Genomic DNA, 21,270 nt, shown 5'->3' on the forward strand with positions numbered 1-21,270 from the left:
TAATAACGTGTTATTTATTATACTGACGAAATCATAATTTATTCTATGCCACAATCATCACTTTGGCGCAAAAATAGAAAATTCGGCTTGATGTTGAACTGTGAGCACTGGAATAAATGTAGTTATAGATTTGTATATGTATATGTATATGTGTGTGCGTTGTGCGAGTTAGAAATCGATAGTAGGCAGTGTGAAGGTGATGCGGTGGTCAGAGTTCAGGTTTGATCATTACTGCGGGGAGAAGAAGAAAAAAAAACAAGTCGGACTGAGTGCACTTGGAAATCAGGGCTGAGTTGTTTTCACTAAATCAGGTAAAACTCATGGATTGTCCTAGCCCAGATATTCGTTTAAAGAGAAATATCTATTTGTAACGATGGATTAAAAAAAAAAAAATTAAGTTAATGTATGAGCAGAATTGTGTGTGGATTTCGTTAATGTGAAGACTTACGATGTTGTGCGTGTTTGCTTTTGTGTGTCATATAACGCTTTACAGACTGTAAAATAATGACCGTGTGTCGATGTCATAATAATAATAACAATAATAATAATAATAATAATAATAATAATAATAATAATAATAATAATAATAGCGTTATTATTATTTTTATTATTATCATTATTACAATTGTTATTGTTGCTATTATTATTATTATTGGTGTTTTTATTATTATTGTTGTTGTTGTTGTTGTTGTTGTTGTTTCCTATAATTCCTAGGATGATGTAATTGGTTCCTGGTGATTTAAAGGACTTTTGAGATATGTAGTTGTATTGTCGCAGTGTGTGAAGTGAGCTTGAGAATATGATTGTATTGTGTACACCGTGTTGTCAAGGCTGCTTTCACTAACTTCAGTGTGTGTACGAGTGTGTTAACTGAAGCTTTGGGACTGCATGGCTACAATCTCTCACTGATCTGTATGGATAGCGGTGTCGTTCGCCTAAAACACTGTCTGAGTTTAACTTCAGGACGATGAAAGGTAAAATGATATTTAATGTTCTCTCAGTCCGGCATGTTGGTGCTGAAGTTATGGTTTTGTTTTTGCTGTAAACCCGTATAAAGGGTGAAGCGCTATAGTGCATTTAAGTGTTAATTCAATTCTCAGTGTTAATCCCCACTGTCTGTGTGTAATTGCTGGCAGAGCAGAGACTCTGGGTCTCAAGGCGACAGCCGCCGCGGGAATACGGCTCTAATTTAGGACGCACACATATCTCTTCTAACTGCTTTTGACTTTCAACTTTATTATCAACTCGAGTTAGTTGTTAGTAATGTTAATGCTAATGTTAATGGTAATTTAATCTGCGTCTTACCTAGCTTTACGCACAGAATTACGCATGTGCCATGACGCGTATTTGGAGCACTACTCCGAGTTGTGCTAGGTTTGATAGTTATTTAAGGACTTTTTTTTTAACCACTTATCCTAGATTCTGTAAAGTATTATACGCAGTCCCACTTTGGAAAGCTCGAACCATTTTTGCATCCAAGCAAAAGGTGTGCGAGTGTGTTTGGAGCAAATCTAACACCCTTTGCTTTGTCCCAATCCGAACTAAAATATGCAAAGATTGTACACTACGCCACCGTACGCTATTGTACACACATACACTACTTAGTACAACGCTGTGCGGTTTGGGACGTGGTCGCTTTCCCTGTCGTTGCCGGGGAAGCAAAGGGACGCGCGCGCTACGCACCAGAAAGCGCGCCTCACGGGTGGAGGGTTTGAAGTCGTGACGTCATCGAGGCTAGGATGTTCTGGAGAAAATACGTGGGGAAAACCATAGATGCATTTGCACACCAATATACGGTAGTGTGATTTGTGTGTGTGTGTGTGTGTGTGTGTGTGTGTGTGTGTGTGTGTGTGTGAGGGGGTGAGGGGGGTGGTGGTTCAGGAGTGCATTGGATGCATAAGCAAAATGCTTAACTAGTCATTAGGGTGTTGTTTAAAGACTCATTTGCGTGTCAGGTTGGATGAACAATTTCAAGTTTGCATCTTTTTAAAAAAAAAAAAATTATTTAAAAGCACAGCATGGCAAATCATAATGCTACATCTCTCTACATTGGTCAAATAGCCCGTGGTGTATAGCCTATAAAAGGATTGGACACTATAGACTAATGTAAGGGTCAGTTAGATGGAAATATACATAAACTAACCCTGCAACACAACAAATCGTGTTTTGATTTTTTTTTTTGTGGTTTAGAAGCAGATCTTATTAATGATTTTAATTAAAGCATTCTCATTTGGCTGAGTTAACAAAAAATACTTAGGAAATATATAATTGTTGAATGGTAAAGTGAGCATTAGATTGAACACTTTCACTGTCGGTTAAGATGAAAGGAAATTGGGTCAAAACTAGAGGAAGACTGCCATAAGTCCACTGCTTGTGAATCCCTTTGTTAGGGAAGATTCTGTGTGTATGTCTTGGTGGCGTCTGATCAGAAGATGTTGTCTTGCAAACATCTCTCTCTCTGAGTGGAGAAGAGTATGGAGGAAGGAAGTGTGTCCTGCATCACGTGGCGCGCTGGCCCCATCGGGATGATGCCAGGCAGGTCCAGGCCTGCCAAACTCGGCACCTTGATTCTGAATCTGCACACCCAGCCTGGAAACCTGCTGGGATTTAGACAGGAGAAGCAGCACTGGGAGCCTGGGTGGAAATTGCTTTCAAATGAAATCGCTGTTGTGCTAAGGGTTCTCCAGCACATTCGATTCAAACATTGGCTCTTATTCATGAGTCATAATTGGTCAACTTTGGGAAAAATGTCCCAAATGGAAGTTGCATTGTTAGATAAAATTGAATGATTAAACATAAACAACTGGGATGTAGAAAATACATGGAGTAATACAAGTGAACTCTCTTGATTATGACATTATCTCTTATAAATAGTGACTTAGTTATGATCAGGAAATAAATAGCACTGACAATGTATGTGCTCTTTAGAGTAATCTACCCCACGGTGGAGCATCCCATGTCCAAGATGTCCCAGTCCTCCACCAGTGATGAGGGTACGACATTTGAGCACCTGTGGAGCAGCCTGTGAGTTCCCTATCCATCATAACATATGTTGCATTACGTTAAATATATTTTATTATTATATAGTCTGGACAGAACAGTAATGCTGATGTTGCTTTTTTTTGCTGGTGCAGTTGTATCTCATAATTTATTTATTTATTTATTATTTTTAATGTTAGTGGTGAAATAATCAAGAATGTCAGTAATTTAAGTCATTACACGACTCACAGTACATGCAGTCTTAGACTCCTCTTAGCAATACTTGCTGATCATTCACTGAGCCTGTGATATTACTTTGTAGGGAACCAGACAGCACGTATTTCGAGCTCCCTCAGACCAGTCATCCAGATAGGGGTGCGTCCAGCACCATGCCCAACAACCGGGCCGAAGTGTGTATGGACGTCTATCAGATGAGAGACCTGAATGACAACGTCATGGTGAGAAAACAAAAAAGTCAAACAAATTTGTCTGGCTTTTTATTGCTTTCTGTTACAGATGCACATAATACCCTAAGCTGTTATACATTTTCTTACACTGCCAGTGATCGGGTCATAGACGATGTCTGTGGTTTCAGTGGTGGCTAGAAGTAGGGTTGTAACTGTTATTGACATATGCTGTGAATTTCTAATTTAATAGCAACTAGTTGAGAATTCAGTACCAGACCAATGTTTTTAAATGATTTGATTCAGTAAATTCAGTAACTGTGTGAAAATGAAAAGACACAGAATTTGTACAGGTTGATTTAGTTCATAGCAGGACCAGCTCCTTAATGTATTGGGTACTGTACAATTATTTATTTATTTATTTATTTATTTATTTATTTATTTATTTATTTAAATAAATTCCACTGCCCCCTCAGTACAGATTTATTTCATGAGCACTATTAGAAATATTGACTTTTCGATTTAATAGAGCTATAAAGCTTTTAATTATTTTGGAATTATTGAGGTTTGGATTAAACCCATTCAATATATGGGACCTGTCAAATAATCTAACGATGATAATAATTATAATGATAATAAATATAATAACTTTGATAATGGTGGGTTGGGATTTCCATCATTGCAACTAAATTAGAAGATCAGTCACAATCACGACTATGCTTCACAGACCCCACTACAATAGGGGTAGAGATACACTGGAAGTACTTTAGAGATACTTTTCTTTCTTAATCAGGCTTTATATATTACAACAGATATTATAACAGTTCAAACTTACTCATCCATAGCCCCAAAGTAACAATTAAATGTGATGGTTAAATTTGTATCAACAAAGTGTTGAATGAATCAGGTGGATATACATCGAATAATCAGCACAGGGTTAAGAAAACTATGTAGTAAGTGAAATGAGTTCGGTTGATTATTTTTATATAGTAATAATTTAAATAAATAAACAAATAAATAATTCTTTTTAGACAGAGAGAGAGAGAGAGAGAGAATTAGGCCTAGTACACAAAGTTTCCACTTTGCTTGATAGATTATTAGGGACATTCATCCAAAATGTCCTATTTCTCTGCAAACTTTGTGTACTACTGCTTAATTATTGTTATTATTTTATCTTTATTTTTTTTTACTATATCCACCATCTTTATGCTGAAGTATAGTATGAATATGTAATATATATTAGGCTATAACAAGAGCTTGGTAATTATGTGTAACAACAGGCCAGATATATAACCTTTTTTTAAGCTTCATTTCTACATCATGTATATTAAAATATAGCAAACTTTCATATCAGAAACAGCATTTAAGAATCCAAACAGATCTTTGTCTTCCAACGAGACCATTTCTAGGTCCATTTTGAACTGTTTTCCAAATTGTCTGCTGAAACCTCTATACAAGACCTCTGTTTCTGCTGCCGTACCAGGCCAGGTTGCTTTTCCCTCCACATCGGTGCAGATTCCCTCCTCATTGCCTGCTTTCCCTCTTCTCTGCTATGTTTTTCCCTCTCCACAGCAGGCCTGGCTATGGCGTGGGATTTAAAATGGGGGAGGAGGGGGGGAAAAATGGCTTAATTAGAGGGAAAACCAAGCCAAGAACATGACACCTGCTGCTCCCTTCCATCTGGGGCACACGTGCTGAAAGGGTGGTGGTGGTGGTGGGGGCAGTTGTTGAGGAGGGAGGGGGTGTGGAAGCGATGGAGGGATGTTTGGATGGATGTTTTAGAGGACTTGTATTTTGCCCATTGTATCATGAGACGTTGTAGTGACCTGATTATCTTGCCTTGGAACTACCAGTGCTTGAGCTTTCTTTGAATGGGTTTTTGCAGATGCGTCCATTTTAGAGTATTTTTAATCAACTGCTGATAAATATATTGCTTAAAAATAAAACCAAACATCATGAGATTCTTATCCAACCATTTTCTATATTCATGTAGCACATCCAGATGTAATTAAACATTGCTGTAATTATTATTATTATTTATTTATTTTTACAGTAATTGGTCATAAAATGTACAATTGTTTCCTTTATAAATGTATACTGTGGACAGATTGTGTAGATTATTTGCAGTGGTTTTTGACATGTCCTTTCTTTAGCTAGTCTTGCATTGTGTATTAACACACCACTACCAGGAAGGACAGATCTAATGAAATGTAGTTTTTTTAAAAATGTTCTCCATGCAAGCAATGCCACAATTCAGTCCTCGTCAGAGATACTCCTTTCACTTGCTCTCATACCTGTCCCCTTCCAAACAACATTGGTATCGTCCGATTCATCAGCAGGCAAGTCCAGGCCTGCCCTTTCGGTTAATAAATAGTCATGAGGCCAAAAAGTGGGAGGTCCAATATTTGTTGTTAGCTGCAGCTAGAAGTTGACAGGGCCGGGACGGCTGGAGGAATATAGAGAACTATCCTCGCACTTGTCCTCTACACTCAGCCGTATTCAGAGCTGCAGAGTTCAGCAGGCACAGAGTTCAGTGTGAAGGGGAACGTATTGGTTCTTACCGCGCTCGCCTGTAGGTGTGAGGTCACATGACCGGCTGGGTGAGAGTGTGCGCCCTTATGGCCGCCCGCCCTGCAGGAGCGCTACAATGCTGTGCACAGGTGACCCGGCTCATCACTACAGCACGGTAGGTGAGCTTCATTCTTCTAAAAGATAACACATGATTCTAGTCTAATAGAGTCTAGTTTAATAGAGAAGGTCAGGAGCAAAAAGTGTCTCTTTAACTTTTTAAGCATAATTTTCTTATTAATCATGAAGAAAAAAAAGTTTTTGAGATGATAGCAACGATTTTGTTTTATGAACTGATACAGAAAATTCTGAAGTACATATTTGACAAGTTTGAAATTAGAAATATGTGATTTATAGATGTAAATAAGTAGGAATGTTTTTTTTTTTTTTTCTTTTCGGTTTGTGTTGTAAGTGTTGCATGTGTTTACATTCAAATTCCCAGAAGTTAAGGTGGCACTGGGGAGCTGAAGCAGAGCTAATGCTTATTTCACTGTGATTATACAGCGGTAGTAGCATTTGTTTCACTGTGTGCTATGTCTCTGAGGTTAACACCTGTTGATGCACCTGCATGGTTATGTGAATTATAGTGATAGCTGATGGAGTTTGGTTCAATGATGTTTAGAGCTTTTGTACTGTAAAAGACATGTTTTGTCATAAAGAGAATATTTATATAATATTTAATAAGTCCTACATTACTTGAGGCTTGAGGATTCAATGTGAAAATGAAATTTGTTCAAATCTTATCATTTGAGTTGTTGAGAAAATATTTAGCAAAACAATGGCGAGTTATGATACTCAGCAAATCAGGCCTGCCTAATCGAAACATGTTCACTGTAAAAAGACGAAATAAGTTTTTTTTTTTTTTAATTTATTAATTTTTTTTACATACTGTGCTGATTTTCTAACACACCTGAGTCACATGCCCTGACTAAACATGATGCAGTAACAATAACACTGACTCACTGCGTTACACTACCTGTGCAGTAGAGGGCGATGTTTTTGCACTTTAGCATATGTTTTGCATTCTGTTAGCGGTCATTTCAGTTCCTCCAGTAAAGATGTGTCTGTGCACGCTCTGAAGATGTGCAACATTATGTCATGCTGAACATATCGGCTCCCATCATCTCCACAAGCCATCCTTTTCATCATCTTTATCTGGAATATCATCAGAATGATAAGATGATAAGATGTTGTGAATAGATGTAGACATGGCAGGGAATCACCACCACCACCACCGCTACTCACTCTGGGCTGCCTGGTCATCATAATAAAACTCATGAGATCTAATTTTCCTCTCACTTTCACTCGCTTATTTTTGAAAAAAAAGAGATTTTTTTGTGATTAAATGAGGATATGGTCATGACTTGAGTTTACAATTGTGGGAAGTGAGATGAAATGGCGGTGAAACTTAGAAGGTTAGAAGTATTGTAAAAACTGTCAGTGCTTATATGATAGAGTTAAACTGCATTAAACAAACAAACAACAAACAAAATCAGCTAATCTACATTGTCAACATGCACCACTCTCATTTAAAAAATAAATAAATAAATAATTGGCATTTTTTTCTACCAAAAGTGACTTGCAGATGAGGCAGAAATCAATCCAAACATACAGTGGGATTGAAAACTCAGTGAAAATGCTTCTGTTTGGAATTCTCTTTTAATTTCAACACAAAGGTTTTTGTTACAAATAATGTTATCAGCAACAGTTTTTGAAAAATAGAATTTGAGAGTTTCTTAGTATTACTGTAGGTATGTCCCCTTTTTTGCTTTAATGGCAGCATGCACTCGAGCTGACAGACTCCACAAGTTTGTGTAAACCCTGATGATCTACAGTATCATCTACGGTATGATCTACAGTATCTACAATACAGTGAATCCATCAACGCGTCATATGAACTTGTGCTTCCATGGACGTGATAAGATACACAGGAAATAGTGAAAATAGTGACCTAGATATTGTGCAACATCTTGAATATCGAATAGTCCAGATGCTGCACATTACTTTTTTTTCTGTTTTAGAGTTGTCAAAATTCTAAAACTTTGTTTATTTCCAGTTTGTAAAAATATTTTTTTTAAAAATAAATAAAAATCCCAGATTTTTCAATGAGGTCTCAGACTTTAGGACCACATCTGAGCAGTTTGATGTAAGAAATGAAAATATAATATCGATATCACGATAAATTATGTTGCAATACACTTTTCGGAGATATCGGCAGTATAAAATTTAAGTATAAAAAGGCCCAATATTTACACCTGAAGACCAGGGTTCATTAAGTTATCAACATTTACGAACATGCTGTAATTGAATTTAGCTCATTTATGTGGATTTTTACTCCTGGATCGAATAAATATTTGTCATTACAGGTGTATTTGTGTAATAATCAAACAAATGCCAATTAAATACACGTATTTATAAAATAAAATATTATTGAAGGTTTGTTAATGCTGAAGTTTATGGTTTGTTAAGGTAGTAAATAATGCTAGTTACAGTTATTTCTTCTTCTTCTTCTTCTTCTTCTTCTTCTTCTTCTTCTTCTTCAACGGATAGTGTAGTCATAAATAAATCCCTTCTATAACTGTGTGCCACATGATAAAACAAAAGTGTAGCTGTGTAATCAGGAGATTCACCACAGTCTCAACACGAAGTCTGTTCTGCTGAAATCATGCACTGTCCACTGATGGAGACCCGGGCGCAAAAAGACACCACACCAAAACCGCCCGCATCAGTTGCCGTCCAGTGCCATCTCCATGGCTTCCAAGTGTCCATTGGCTATCCATATGGGGCCGTCCTCAGCGACAGTGACTGTCCTCCAAGCGACGGGAACGCCAGACACAGGGCACTAGGATGGTCCAGGCCGGCCCAGAGAGCAGAACGGTTCAGGCCCACTGCTATCCCAGGAGCAACACGTGTAGAGCGTTGGTCCAAAGTCTTTGCACTGGTGTCATCTGGAATCTTCGTAGAGGCTGGCTCTGAGCTGGAGCTGGCACATTCACTGATTAGGAACAGGAAACACATGGAGAAGGATTAGCGTGGCTGCTGTTCATTGAATCTCAGGCAGGGATAACCATGCGCAGTTGTTATTGGTTTATCAGAGATGACTGCATAACAAGGTTATGAGATGCGTTATGTGTATGTTAGATTAAAGAAATGCGTTTTTAAGCTAGATTTAAACTGAGAGTGTGTCTGAACCCTGAATATTATCAGGAAGGCTATTCCAGAGTTTAGCAGCTAAATGTGAAACAGCTCTACCTTCTTTAGTAGACTTTGATATCCTTGGTATTATCAAAAGTCCAGAGTTTTGCGACCTTAAAGAGCATGAAGGATTGTAATGCGATAGAAGATTGGTTAAATATAAAGGAGCTTGGCCGTTTAGGACCTGTCTATAGCTAGACATACTGTCCTTCCATGTAATTCGAAAAACCCCTAGATTAGCCTTTTTCCATTTGTGCTCAAGATTACGAGTCGCTCTCTTGAGAGCATGAGTATGACTGTTGTACCACGGTGCAGGATGTTCCTCTCTAACCTTTTTTCATTTGATCGGGGCAACATTATCTTAAGTGCTAGCGAGCATAGTGCCCATATTGCTAGTCACCATGTTCAATCGTATTTATAGGTAAACAGTGCATTTATGACAGATCAGGCAGCTTACATATGAATCTGTCCGTGGTGGTTGGAACAATAGTTCTACCCATCGGATAACGCGGTTCTAAATGGCTAATCTCAGTTACAGGCAGTGTGCATGAAATGAGACAGTGATCTGTGATAACATCACTTTGTGGTAGAATATTTATATCATTAACCTCAGTTCCATGAGATATAATTAAGTCTAGTGCATGATTGAAGCGATGAGTGGGACCGGTGACATTTTGTTTGACCCCAAAGGAGTTCAGTAGGACTGTTGAGCAAGTCCTAATGCATCATTTCTTTTGTCTATGTGGATGTTAAAATCTCCGACAATCAGTGCTTTGTCCACATTAACTATTAAGTCTGAAAGAAAATCTGCAAACTCGTTAAAAAAAAATCTACGTAGGGCCCTGGGGGTCTATACACGGGCCAGAGCAAGACATAGCATGGATTCTTTTCCTATACCTAAACGTCTAACATGAAGCACAATCACTTCAAATGAGTTGTACCTATGTCCTGTTCTCTGAGTAATATTAAGAGTATTACTGTATATTGTTGCAACACGTCAATCATACGGGGCTCGTGCGTATAACAGTAACCAGGTGGTGTGGACTCATTTAGTCCAATATAATCGTTTGATTTAAGCCAGGTTTCAGTAAGGCAGAGCGCATCAAAATTATTATCTGTGACAATTTCATTTAAAAACAATTGCCTTAGGCGTGAGAGATCTAACATTTAGGAGCCCAAGTTTTAAACATCCTTTCTGTTCACCTCTCTTACCATTGATTAGACCAACCACAGCTGATTCCCATCATAGCTGAACGCCTATCGAGGTGTTAGTCTTTCAGGTTCATTACTATCTGTACAAAAGGGGACATTTTAGGAGAAATTCTACAGTAATGTCAACATGGACACAGCCAGAGATGAAGTGGCTAACAGAGGAAGAAGACTGGCTGGGAGAGTGAGAGGGAGAGGAGTACATATGAGTGGTGAAAGAAGACTGAAAGGAAGATGAAGAGCTGTAGTTTCAGATGAGATTAGGGCTACTATAATTGATCATGTAATAAATCATGGTTTATCAATGAGAGGGGCTGGTCTGAATGTGCAGCCAAAAACAACAGGTAAGATGTGCGTTCTGCAAGGGCGTGTGACTGAACTGTGCATTTCAGAAGTAGGCCACATTGAGCAAAGCCTCCAAACCTACTCGTGTGTAATTGTTTTTTTTAATTCAGCTTAGGACTCAACGGTTACTTCCCACAGGTGGGAGAACTAGGATTTTCACTGATGTGCAGGAAACTGCAGTCGTTGAAATGGTCATCAAAAACAAAACAAAACAAAACTAATTCTAAACAGTAGAGTAGGTCATTCTCGTTTAGCAAAAAAAAAAAAAAGCCAACATTGTGTAATGCTCCCCGTTATTAGCATTTTTTAGATCATTGTTTTATGAGTGACAAAGTGAGATTGTTGGGTGACAACCTTTGCTAATGTCATGAAAGAATGAGTTGATGTGCGACATTTATGGAGTGTTTTGGTAGCTGACGTGCATTGTGGGTGTGAAATTAACTGCTGTGCCAAGCTGAAAGTTGGCTAGGAAAACTAAGTATTGAGAAATGGGTTCTAGCGTATTTTTATCCTAGCGTACCCAAGTATTGAGAAATGGGTCCAACTGTTAAAAAAAAAAAAAAAGTAAGAAAAACTTAATGCAAAGTAAAAGTTTTAATGCTCTGGCTTAGTAAGAGTCATTGCCTCAGTGATGCGGAGCTTTACCTCATGCACTTTACGTTTGACCGTCTCTCTGCTTGGACTCACTAAGCTGTAAGTGACAGTCAGAGAGAGACAGAGAGAGAGAGAGAGAGAGAGAGAGACAGACAGACAGACAGAGTCAGAGAGAGACGGAAACAGACGGAGACAGAGAGAGAGAGAGAGAGCGCGAGAGAGAGAGAGAGGGACAGACAGAGAGAGAGAGAGAGAGAGAGAGAGAGATGCTGTTTGGGTGTGCATGTTACTCCTATCCTTAATCCGTTAGGTCAGAAAGAATGCTTAGATCACACTCGTATACACACACACACACACACACACACACACACACACACACACACAGTTGTGCAAAGGAGCGTCTTTGTTTTTGTCCTGTTTCGACTTGTTCAACGACATGTTCCAGCATTGTAATGAGGTTTACCTGAGTGCATGTGCTAGTGTGTGAGTGCACACTTAAAGGACGTTCTTCGCAGCATTAAACATTTTGAGAGCTGACAGTGCAGGTTTGACTCCACACCTGTGTGGAAAGCCCCCGGTTATGGGGGGGTGGATTTTTCAAAGCACTATTTTACGGAGCAACATAAGAGAGTGAGCAGATGATTGTAAAGTATTGAAAGATTTAAAAGCAGTTAACATGTTAGAGATTTTAACAACAATTAAAACCCCTCCCCAATGTTTGTGTGTGTGTGTGTGTGTGTGTGAGAGAGAGAGAGAGAGAGAGAGAGAGAGAGAGAGAGAGAGAGAGAGAGAGAGAACAAATACACTTTGGACTGAAAGGCCCTGGAGATATTAGATTATCTCTCTAAGCCTCTTAATTTCTCACTGTTATCTAGTAGAAGGTTTATATACATATTTAAAATGTTAGAGCTACGGCATGATCCACGATTCTGAATGACAATTTTCCTCTTTAGAACATTATAATTTCTACATTAATATGTAAGAGTGATGCATGTTTTGAAAATGTACTGTTAATTAATATGTACTGTTGTACTGTTAATTAATAATTAATGTATAGGCTACATGCTCCTTTTTTTATCTAAAAATTAAAATGCCATTGCACTAGGTGCTTTTAAATGGTAGAAAATATTTTTGGCATGCCATACACTCACCGTCCAACTTCCGAGTGTATCCAACTTTGAAGATTGGAGAAATACATTGGAGGGTGACATTTTTCCAATCTTCAACTGTCCAGTTTCTGTGTACAAACTGTTCTCAGATTCTTGGTCTTGGTTGACAGGAGTGGAACCTGATGTAGTGTTCTGCTATTGTAGTCCATCCTCCTCAAGGTTTCCTGTGTTGTTCATTGCTGAGATGAGATGCTTTTCCACCTGCCCTGGAAGTAAAGAGTATTTATTTTAGTTAGTGTAGCCTTCCTGTCAGCTCAAACCAATCTGTCCGTTCTCCTAAACATACTGTATAAACTCTAGACGCTGCTGCGTGTGAAAATCCCAGAAGATCAGCAGTTTCTGATTCCAGCCTGTCACTAAGATCACCATTCTGATGTTGATGTGAATATTAATTATGACTTTTGACCTTTTATGCATTGTGTTGCTGTTGCATGATTGGTTGATTGAATAATCGCATTAATGAGCAGGTGTACAGGTGTTTGTAATAAAGTGGATGGTGTTTAGATCTAAACAGTTTAGGTGAGTGCATGAATTTCTCCACAACAACACTAAAATTATTTACTGCACGGATGCTGAACTCATCCCTTTTATAATTCATTCATTTTGTTTCAGTGTTCGCCCTCTCTCTCTCTCTCTCTCTCTCTCTCTCACTCTCTCTCTCTCTCACTCTCTCTCCCCTACTGTCTAACACTTTTACTGGGAGTGTGTCAGACAGGTAGTGTTGCCACGGCCCGGACTTGCGCGAGGTGTTTTTCTGCAAGTGTGTACTTGTGCCTGTGTTGTCGTCTTGCTAAGGGCATGCCATAATTAGGACAACGTTTGCCTTCCTTCCGTCCCCCTGAATCACTCACTCTCAGGGCTGCTAGCCACAAGGGTCACAGCTCAGGAGCGTTGCTCTGGTCAGAACTGTCGCCAAAGAAATACCGAGAGAGATGTGTGAGAATGGATGGCTCATGGTGTTGAGAGAGTATGTGAGGATATGCGCTGGCCTCTGTGACTGAACCGCCTGCATCCTTGTACTCGAGGCTTTACTGGATATAGTTAGAGATTAACTGAGGAACCAGCGTTCAACCAACTTGGACAATGTACTATGTGAAAAAGAAGGTAAAGGCCCTTGGGTCTGTGTGTATGAGCTTGTGTACAGCTTTGATTCTAGCTTAATGAGAGAAATATCTCCCATCATGCTTTTCATTTCTCTGAGTTGAAATCACCAAGGGTTTTTTTTTTTAAACTGATGTTTGCTGATTTATTCCACTCATTGCTAGAATTTAATCAATTCTGTAGTTGTACATTTTATCTTATGTTTGAAATCTTCTTATACCGTTTTAAATGTGTGTAATGAGGAAATGAATGCAAAAAGTAAGCTAATGATCAGAAGTAAGCTAAGCAATTGTGCAGTGCTGTTTCTCTGGATTTTTCTGGATTTCTTTGATTCAATATTTAATACAGGTTTAATATGTATGTATATATTTTAAACAACGACTGGTCACAGAAACAGTGGACATGCTGTATGCTGACGGATAATACTATACCTTAAGGGACTTTGCAATTATAGCTATTATTACAGTAAAAGCTAGCAAACTTAATGAGTGGTCTATTACCTGTAATCTGTGCATCCTGAGCTGCTACTCATGTTAGCAACTGTTCCTTTGCCAACCCAGATTCTTTCAGCTTTGTAATTTATAAGGGGTGGCACTGTTGGGTGTGTTGGTTTATGTGTGCGTGTATGTGTGTGTCTGTGACAGAGGGGTACGGAGAGCAATTAGATGTCTGACAGATTATGCTTGTGTTTTACATCCCCCGTGCCTGAGGGGAGGCACTGCTTCTGCAACTTCTAAATCTCAGTGCGGTGTAACTGGAGCTGAGTGGAACTCCTTCCAAACACCTCGAAACCACATCATTTCCATTTCCCTCCTCCCTTATACTCCTCTTTACCTGTGCTGTTTGACTTCCCTCCCGTCGTCCCTCCCTTCCGAGTTTACCTGTGGCTCCTCTTCTTCCCTCCTTCCTGCCAGCTTACCTGTCTTCCCCTCCTTTTCCCTCTCTCTCTCTCTCTCTCTCTCTCTCTCTCTATCGACTCAGTCTCAGTATAGCTTGCTGAGCAGCAGTATGGAGCAGGGTTTGGGGAACCGTGCTGCATCCACCAGCCCCTACAGCTCCGAGACTGCCTCTAACGTGCCCACACCGTCATCCTACTCGCAGCCCAACTCCACCTTCGAGGCCATGTCTCCGGCCCCGGCCATCCCCTCCAACACAGACTACCCTGGGCCGCACGGCTTTGAGGTCACCTTCCAACAGTCCAGCACCGCCAAGTCAGCCACCTGGACGGTGAGTGGAGCTCCACTGGTGAACGTGTTAACTTTTTTCTTTTTTCTTTATGCTCTTCCTTGTTCTCTCTTCTTCTCCTTAAAATTGTCCTCTTATGTTTTCCCTGATCAATGGTTTCTTGCCTGTTTTAGAGCTTGCAGTGATTCTCACTATAATGAACATCAATTTAATATTATTAAACACTTCTGTGACTGCATGAAGCATTCGTTGAAAAAAAAAAAGATGTAATTTTGAGAAGTTTCGGCATATGTTGAGGAATGTATACCGTTAGACTGTTTAACATGAGGGGTGTTCACCGTCACTGTATCCAAAACAACCTGGAATTCCATTCAGAATGACTTTAAACTGAGACTCTTGAAAGCAGAAACTTCTCTGTTTTGCCCAACATCACTACAAAAAAAGTGTCACCCATGTCTGTCATGCAGTTGACCCTGTGACGCTGCTATATAGAACCTGGGGGAGGAGGCAAGGTTGGGGGGTTAGCTGTCTCTCTCTCTCTCTCTCTCTCTCTCTCTCTCTCTCTTTTTCTCTTTCTCTCACACACTGGCTTTTAGGCTGCTTGTTGGATTAACTCAAGCATGAGATCTGTTCATTCTCTAAGTGTGTAGTGTAATATGATCACTGAGGTGGCCATCGTTCAGGCCAGAGCGTCGCCTCTCGTTCTCACACTCTACACATGTGTGAAAATGATCTGTCGTTCAGAACCTTTCGGGTGTAATCTCTTGGCCTTCAAAAGCAACACATAAGGTATGGTGTATGTGTGTATGTGGTAAGCTGACTAACTCAGCTCTGTGAATACATTCCACTGCGTAACCATAATCTGTAGGAAAAATACAGTGGTCTCCAGGCCTGGATACCAGGCCTTTGATTCCTAACCAGACAAAGCGTCCCTTATTGTCTTGAAAGAAGAAGACGTTCAATATGACTATGTGCATTTGACCTAAAAAGCTGGTAAATATCACTTAATATAAACCTGTTTTCCAAAGGCCTAATGTTGTAGACGAACAATACGACTCTTGTGAATCCAACTACATGCGTAAGAATCGTCACTGGATGATCCAAAACATTCCCAGAGTTGGTTATCCTTGTGGGAACTTTTCTGACCAAGGATAGTGGCTGGGATGTGCACCTTGCCTTGTCCATGTATTTACATTTCTTTACATTAAGGTATTTTTGTTTTTTTTATGCTATTTATTTCTACTGGGAGTTAATCTAAGCGATCGATCGGAACATACTGTTTACTGTATGTGTTGATGAATTTGATTTTGAATTTAGTTTTTCCTTTTTAACCCCTTCCAAGCATGCATCTGTTGTAACGTAGATCACATAATTCAGTGTAAAAATGCATAAATGAAGAGAAGGTTCACTGATTGGTTAGCGAAAATTAAAATGTATTGAGTGGACGTGAAGAAAAGCAACGGAACACATCATATTTTGTTCGAATTCCTTTACAGCCTTATTTATCAAGGATTTAAATGTAAGGAAAAAAATATTTTTTATGATCTAGAAAAAAATCAGGTCTGAATGGGTGAAATAATGTGTTTTTTAATTCGATTTCATTTAAGTTCAATTTTATTTTATTAAATAAAAATATAATGTTTTGAGACTTTTTTTTTAAGCTAACCTAAATATCATGATATATATATATATATATATATATATATATATATATATATATATATATATATATATATATATATATATATCATGCATCATGAAAATACTTTTAACTATCATGATATTGTGATATTTTCGCCAATATATATCTATAGTATGTTATTCTATTCATCTTCTTAGTTAGTATACTGGTTAAAATCACTCAAAATGCCTACCACAGCTTAGTAATCTTAGTAACCTTGGTGTCATTTTTGTGTTCTTGATTGAGCAGGTAAGATTTGTGTAGAGAAATCAGGTGAAGCCATTAGAATGATGGGTCATTTAAAGTGACGTAAAAACTGCGTTTATGCTTAGATTATAAATAGGTAAAAGATGTGTTTCCTTCTTTTCATCACATGGAATAAATGACAGGCATCACTAAACCTTTACAACCACACACACACACACACACACACACACACACACACACATAAACACAGTGTCTAGAATATCGCTTTCGTGTTGATAACAGGTTGCTTGCTCGCTTAACTGAAGGGAGAAAATGGACTTGCTGGGGTTTTGTTGGCTGCAGGCAATATTTGCAAAGAGAACAATGTTAAGTGTCTTGCTGTGGAAAGATGAACTATGTTTTACAAGGCAAAGTGAGAACATGAGCTGACACAAAAAAAGAAAGAAGATTGTCATGTGCGATATAATAAGTGTTATAATAAGTGCTATAGTGAAGTTGTTATATATAGTTGTGTACCGCATCAAATCTCTTTGTCAGTGTCTTTAAACATAACACTGTTATATATATATATATATATATATATATATATATATATATATATATATATATATATATATATATATATATATATATATAATGCATTTTATTTTGAATTTAAAGCATCTGTCATTAGGTATAAGGTTTTTTAATTTTTTTACAAGAATATAATTAGAAACATAGTCTATTCATATCCCCAAAGCTTTATTTAAACTAATCTATGTACAAAGGGTTCATCACTGGAGGTACACTATGTGTACAAAGGATTTTTATGGTAAAACTATTTATGCGAGTCTTGGCGAGTCTTTACCATTAATTGTCATGCTGTTTATTCTGTTTGCGTATTTTAATCGAGGTTTATTTAATCTGGGTTTTTGGCGGCTCTGTTGAATCCAGGCCTCAGATATTACTGAAGCAGTGATTTCTTGCTTCATTTTCTTTACTACAATAATTTTTGTAATTTTATTTTTTAAATTATTATTTATTTATTTATTTATTTTTTGCCTGTAGCACATCTTTGAAACGTTTTTGTGCACTACTTGTAGCTTGCCTAGAAAGGGTCAAAGCTTACTCAGTAATGTAATAGAAATAAATTAGAACTGTTTTATCAGTGAGATTTTTATCTGCTATCACATAACAGATTGGTAGGGGTGTGTCAGAACTTCTCTGGTACCAATAAAATAAAGACTTAGCTTGTTGTTAATAGACTTATTCAACAACAAGCTATCAACTGATTGTGCATATTTGGAGAGACTTGATTTTATTGCCATCAAATAAGAAAACCTATTTGATTACACATACCATCTGTTCTCCAGGCCTGTGTTATGCAGATATTCTTTAGACAACCCACAACCTGTGAATTCTCTATTTGCTGGTCTTCACAGTGTATTTGATGCACTGTAACAGTGTAAAATTGTCAAATAACTGTAAAGCATTTTTACAGTGAAGTACTGTAATACCTTTACAGGACATTTGCTCATTTCACTGACGTTTTTTAATAAAGAGACTTGCACCTGATCAAGGGAAGGTTAAGAGTCTTGCTCAAGGATTAAACCACGGTTGCTTGGTGCTGCTGGGATTTCTGTAACTCAAAGCCTTAACCACTGACCCACCACAACTAGCATAACTAACTTACACTAATTCAACCACCTCGACCACTGAATTAATAAATTACATAATAATAATAATAATAATAATAATAATAATAATAATAATACATTTTATTTATAATGCGCTTTTCTCATACCCAGAGTTCTACAAAAACAGGAAATAGAGATAAAATACAAAAATGCAGACATAATACAAAACGATGACAATACATGTAAAACAAACAATAATTAACTCAACATCCTATTGAAAAAAAGCTCGATCAGATTATTCAGTATAAGCTATTTTTTTAAAAATGGATATTTAACATGTTCTTAAAACTGTTTAATGTGAGAGCATTTACAAATGCAAAAGGAAGTGCATTCGATATCTTAGGGGCTGCAAAAGACAAAGCTCTCTCATCCGTAGATTTTAGTCTGCAAAGAGGCTCCTGAAGAGTGTGAGGGTGAATTTTTTTTTTTTTTTTAGTAGGATATAAAATTAAACTCAAGTATGACACAAGGACAGTTTTTACCATTCTCACCCCTGCCAAAAAAACATGAGATATCTCAGTATGCATTGTGTTTTCTGGTCTTTTCTGTAAACCACTGCACTGCTCTAATTGCCTGATCGTTTACAGTACAATCCTGTAAAATAACAAGACAGTGTGTTGCTGTAAAATAAGTACTGTAAATTTACAGCATTTTTTTTTTTACAGTGTCAATCAAAGATATAGATCAGTAGCATCTGTCCAAAAATAGTGCCAGGGCTGGTAAAGAGCTCTCCTACCGTCTTTCTGATCTACAAGAACCTTCACTTAAGCTTCCAGATGAAGAGAGCAAAATTGGTAAGGATTATGGCCAAGCTGTGTGGAATGCAGTGTCGACTCTCTAATTCAGGGATTTCCCAGGTTGGAGATGAAGCTTGACAGGCTGTTGTTATCTGGGATTACTATAGGAGAAGTGAGTGACTCATCAGGAGAGGCAAGGTGAGGGGTTAAAAGGTGCCGCTACGGTGTTTGAATAGCCACGAGCTGCTGGAGGAGAGAGATAGTGGCACATTGACTGTGACCTACCCGATGTGCCACACACTACTGCCTCTAAACGCCCTCCTCTATGGTTAACAGTTTGTTACCTGTAGTTTAGAGCATTAGTCTTCAAGGAAAACTCCACACTGGAACACATATGTTGATATTAAAATAATTGTGATGTACGTAGCCATTCCGGTGCCACTTTCTTGTTTGGTGCTGTATTCACATTATTCCTGCGAGAAGTTACTGGTTGTTTGCTGCTCTGAGGTGATTTAATAGGAGAAAAACTTTCAACAATCTCAGACGTTGGTCAGGTTTCGCAATTAGCTCTTGAAAACCAAAGAGCGAGAGCTTTCTTTTTTCACTCACTGTTTTCCAGTGTCATATTAAAGAGAAATCCACTGCAGACTTAGCAGAGACATCAGGACTCAATGTTGCAGAAAGCAATGCAGATATGTAGCGCAGTTGCACTGAGTTAAGGCAGAGACTCGGCTTGGCTAGTTAGCGATCTATGAGGTGACAAGCGTGATGGTGCTAATGGTGATATTAGCATGAAAGTTGAAGCTCTGGAAGCTGATCTGTTTGAGTAGAGCGTGCAGATGTAGAGACAAGAGAGCTTGACAGACTAAAGGACTAAAGCGAAGCTGCATCACTCTTTTTAGGTAGAGATGAAACGAGAGTTAAATCGCACTGGCACCACTATCAACAGGTAGTCCACCTGAATATGGTGGAGAATGTAGGAAACCATTAACCAAAGTGAAAATAGACCAACATGAAAGAAGTTTAAACTAAAAAGTCAACCCATTACAAATTCCATTACAAATTAAATCTTGGAGATCACTTATTAATTATATAGATTAATATGCAAGGTGTATTGTACTCTGCGTGTGGTGTCAGTCATGAAGGTCATTTTGAATTATCAGTAGTCACCGCTGCTGGGCTTGTGCTAAATTGCTGAAGAAGATCCTTCGCTCGTCCATGAGATGTTAGAACTAGCGTAGAACTCATGAAGACTCTTAAATGAAAGTCTTCAAACTAGGGCTGGGTGACATGACAAAAATATCATAACACGATACTTGAGAACATTTCTACGATGAAATAGAAATAGAAATGCACTTTTCTTTAATGATTACAAACACAATCAAATAAAAAAAAAGAAACTTACAAAGAAAATCAAATCAAAAAAAGAAACATCAAATCAGTGGCATCCATTCAGTAGCATTTAATTTGTAATTATTAAAAAAACAAAAGACATCACCATACCAACGATACCTCAGAAAAAAAGTGTATTGCTTAATCATTTATCACGAGATCGATATTATATCGATATATCGCCCAGCCCTACTTCAAACTTATAGCAATAAAGTCCAGTCGCATTACTCATATTATTAATATTATTATTATTTACATCATATCTGAATCTATCACAGTCACATGTACTTTCTATGTAGATTTCCATGTTCTACTACACTTTCATTTGTACATGCTCAGAGCACAAACTTACTGGTGTGGCACGTGTGTCATTCTAACACCCTCATAAAGATGAGAATGTTGTGAAATGAATGAACGTTAGTCTTTCACTGCGTATACTTTCTCACTCATCATACCCACTTTTGATCCGTTCCTTGAAGCAGCTCCTATTGTGCTTGTTGACTCCAGCAGTTCTGCAGGGCTCCTATTATTCCATGATATCACAGGTTGAATCATAACCACAATTTTATGCATCAGGATCGGAGATGAGTGTGAGTGTGCTCAAATAAGAGCTTTGCTTCAAACACACATTCCAGAGGCTCAAAGCATGAGGTGTCATAAGAGATGAAAATGAGTTCTAACACCCCAGCTTTTCCAGTAAAGACCCCAACACTTTTTTTTATTATTATTGTTGGCATGTACGTGAGACAAGTCTGAGCACGCTTTGCGTTTTAGCATGTTCGAAGCCGCTTTTCCCAGCCATTACCCTCCTAGTCAGACGACGGGTCT

At 38.2% G+C, this 21,270-nt stretch overlaps 1 protein-coding gene across 3 annotated transcripts in view; it reads left to right on the forward strand.

Moving 5' to 3' along the window:
• The window catches only part of tp73 (tumor protein p73), a 42,613-nt gene that overhangs the window by 4,817 nt on the left and 16,526 nt on the right, over positions 1-21,270 (forward strand). For 2 of the 3 annotated variants that reach the window (XM_017467086.2, XM_047155304.2), the window contains exons 2-4: positions 2,929-3,024; positions 3,302-3,437; positions 14,546-14,791. In XM_017467086.2, the coding sequence (XP_017322575.1) occupies positions 2,929-3,024; positions 3,302-3,437; positions 14,546-14,791 (478 nt within the window). Of the gene's footprint in view, positions 1-2,928; positions 3,025-3,301; positions 3,438-13,301; positions 13,568-14,545; positions 14,792-21,270 lie in introns of those variants that run through there. The other variant, XM_017467088.3, reaches the window with a different exon arrangement.

Source organism: Ictalurus punctatus, chromosome 5, assembly GCF_001660625.3.
Source record: "Ictalurus punctatus breed USDA103 chromosome 5, Coco_2.0, whole genome shotgun sequence".
NCBI lineage: Eukaryota > Metazoa > Chordata > Actinopteri > Siluriformes > Ictaluridae > Ictalurus > Ictalurus punctatus.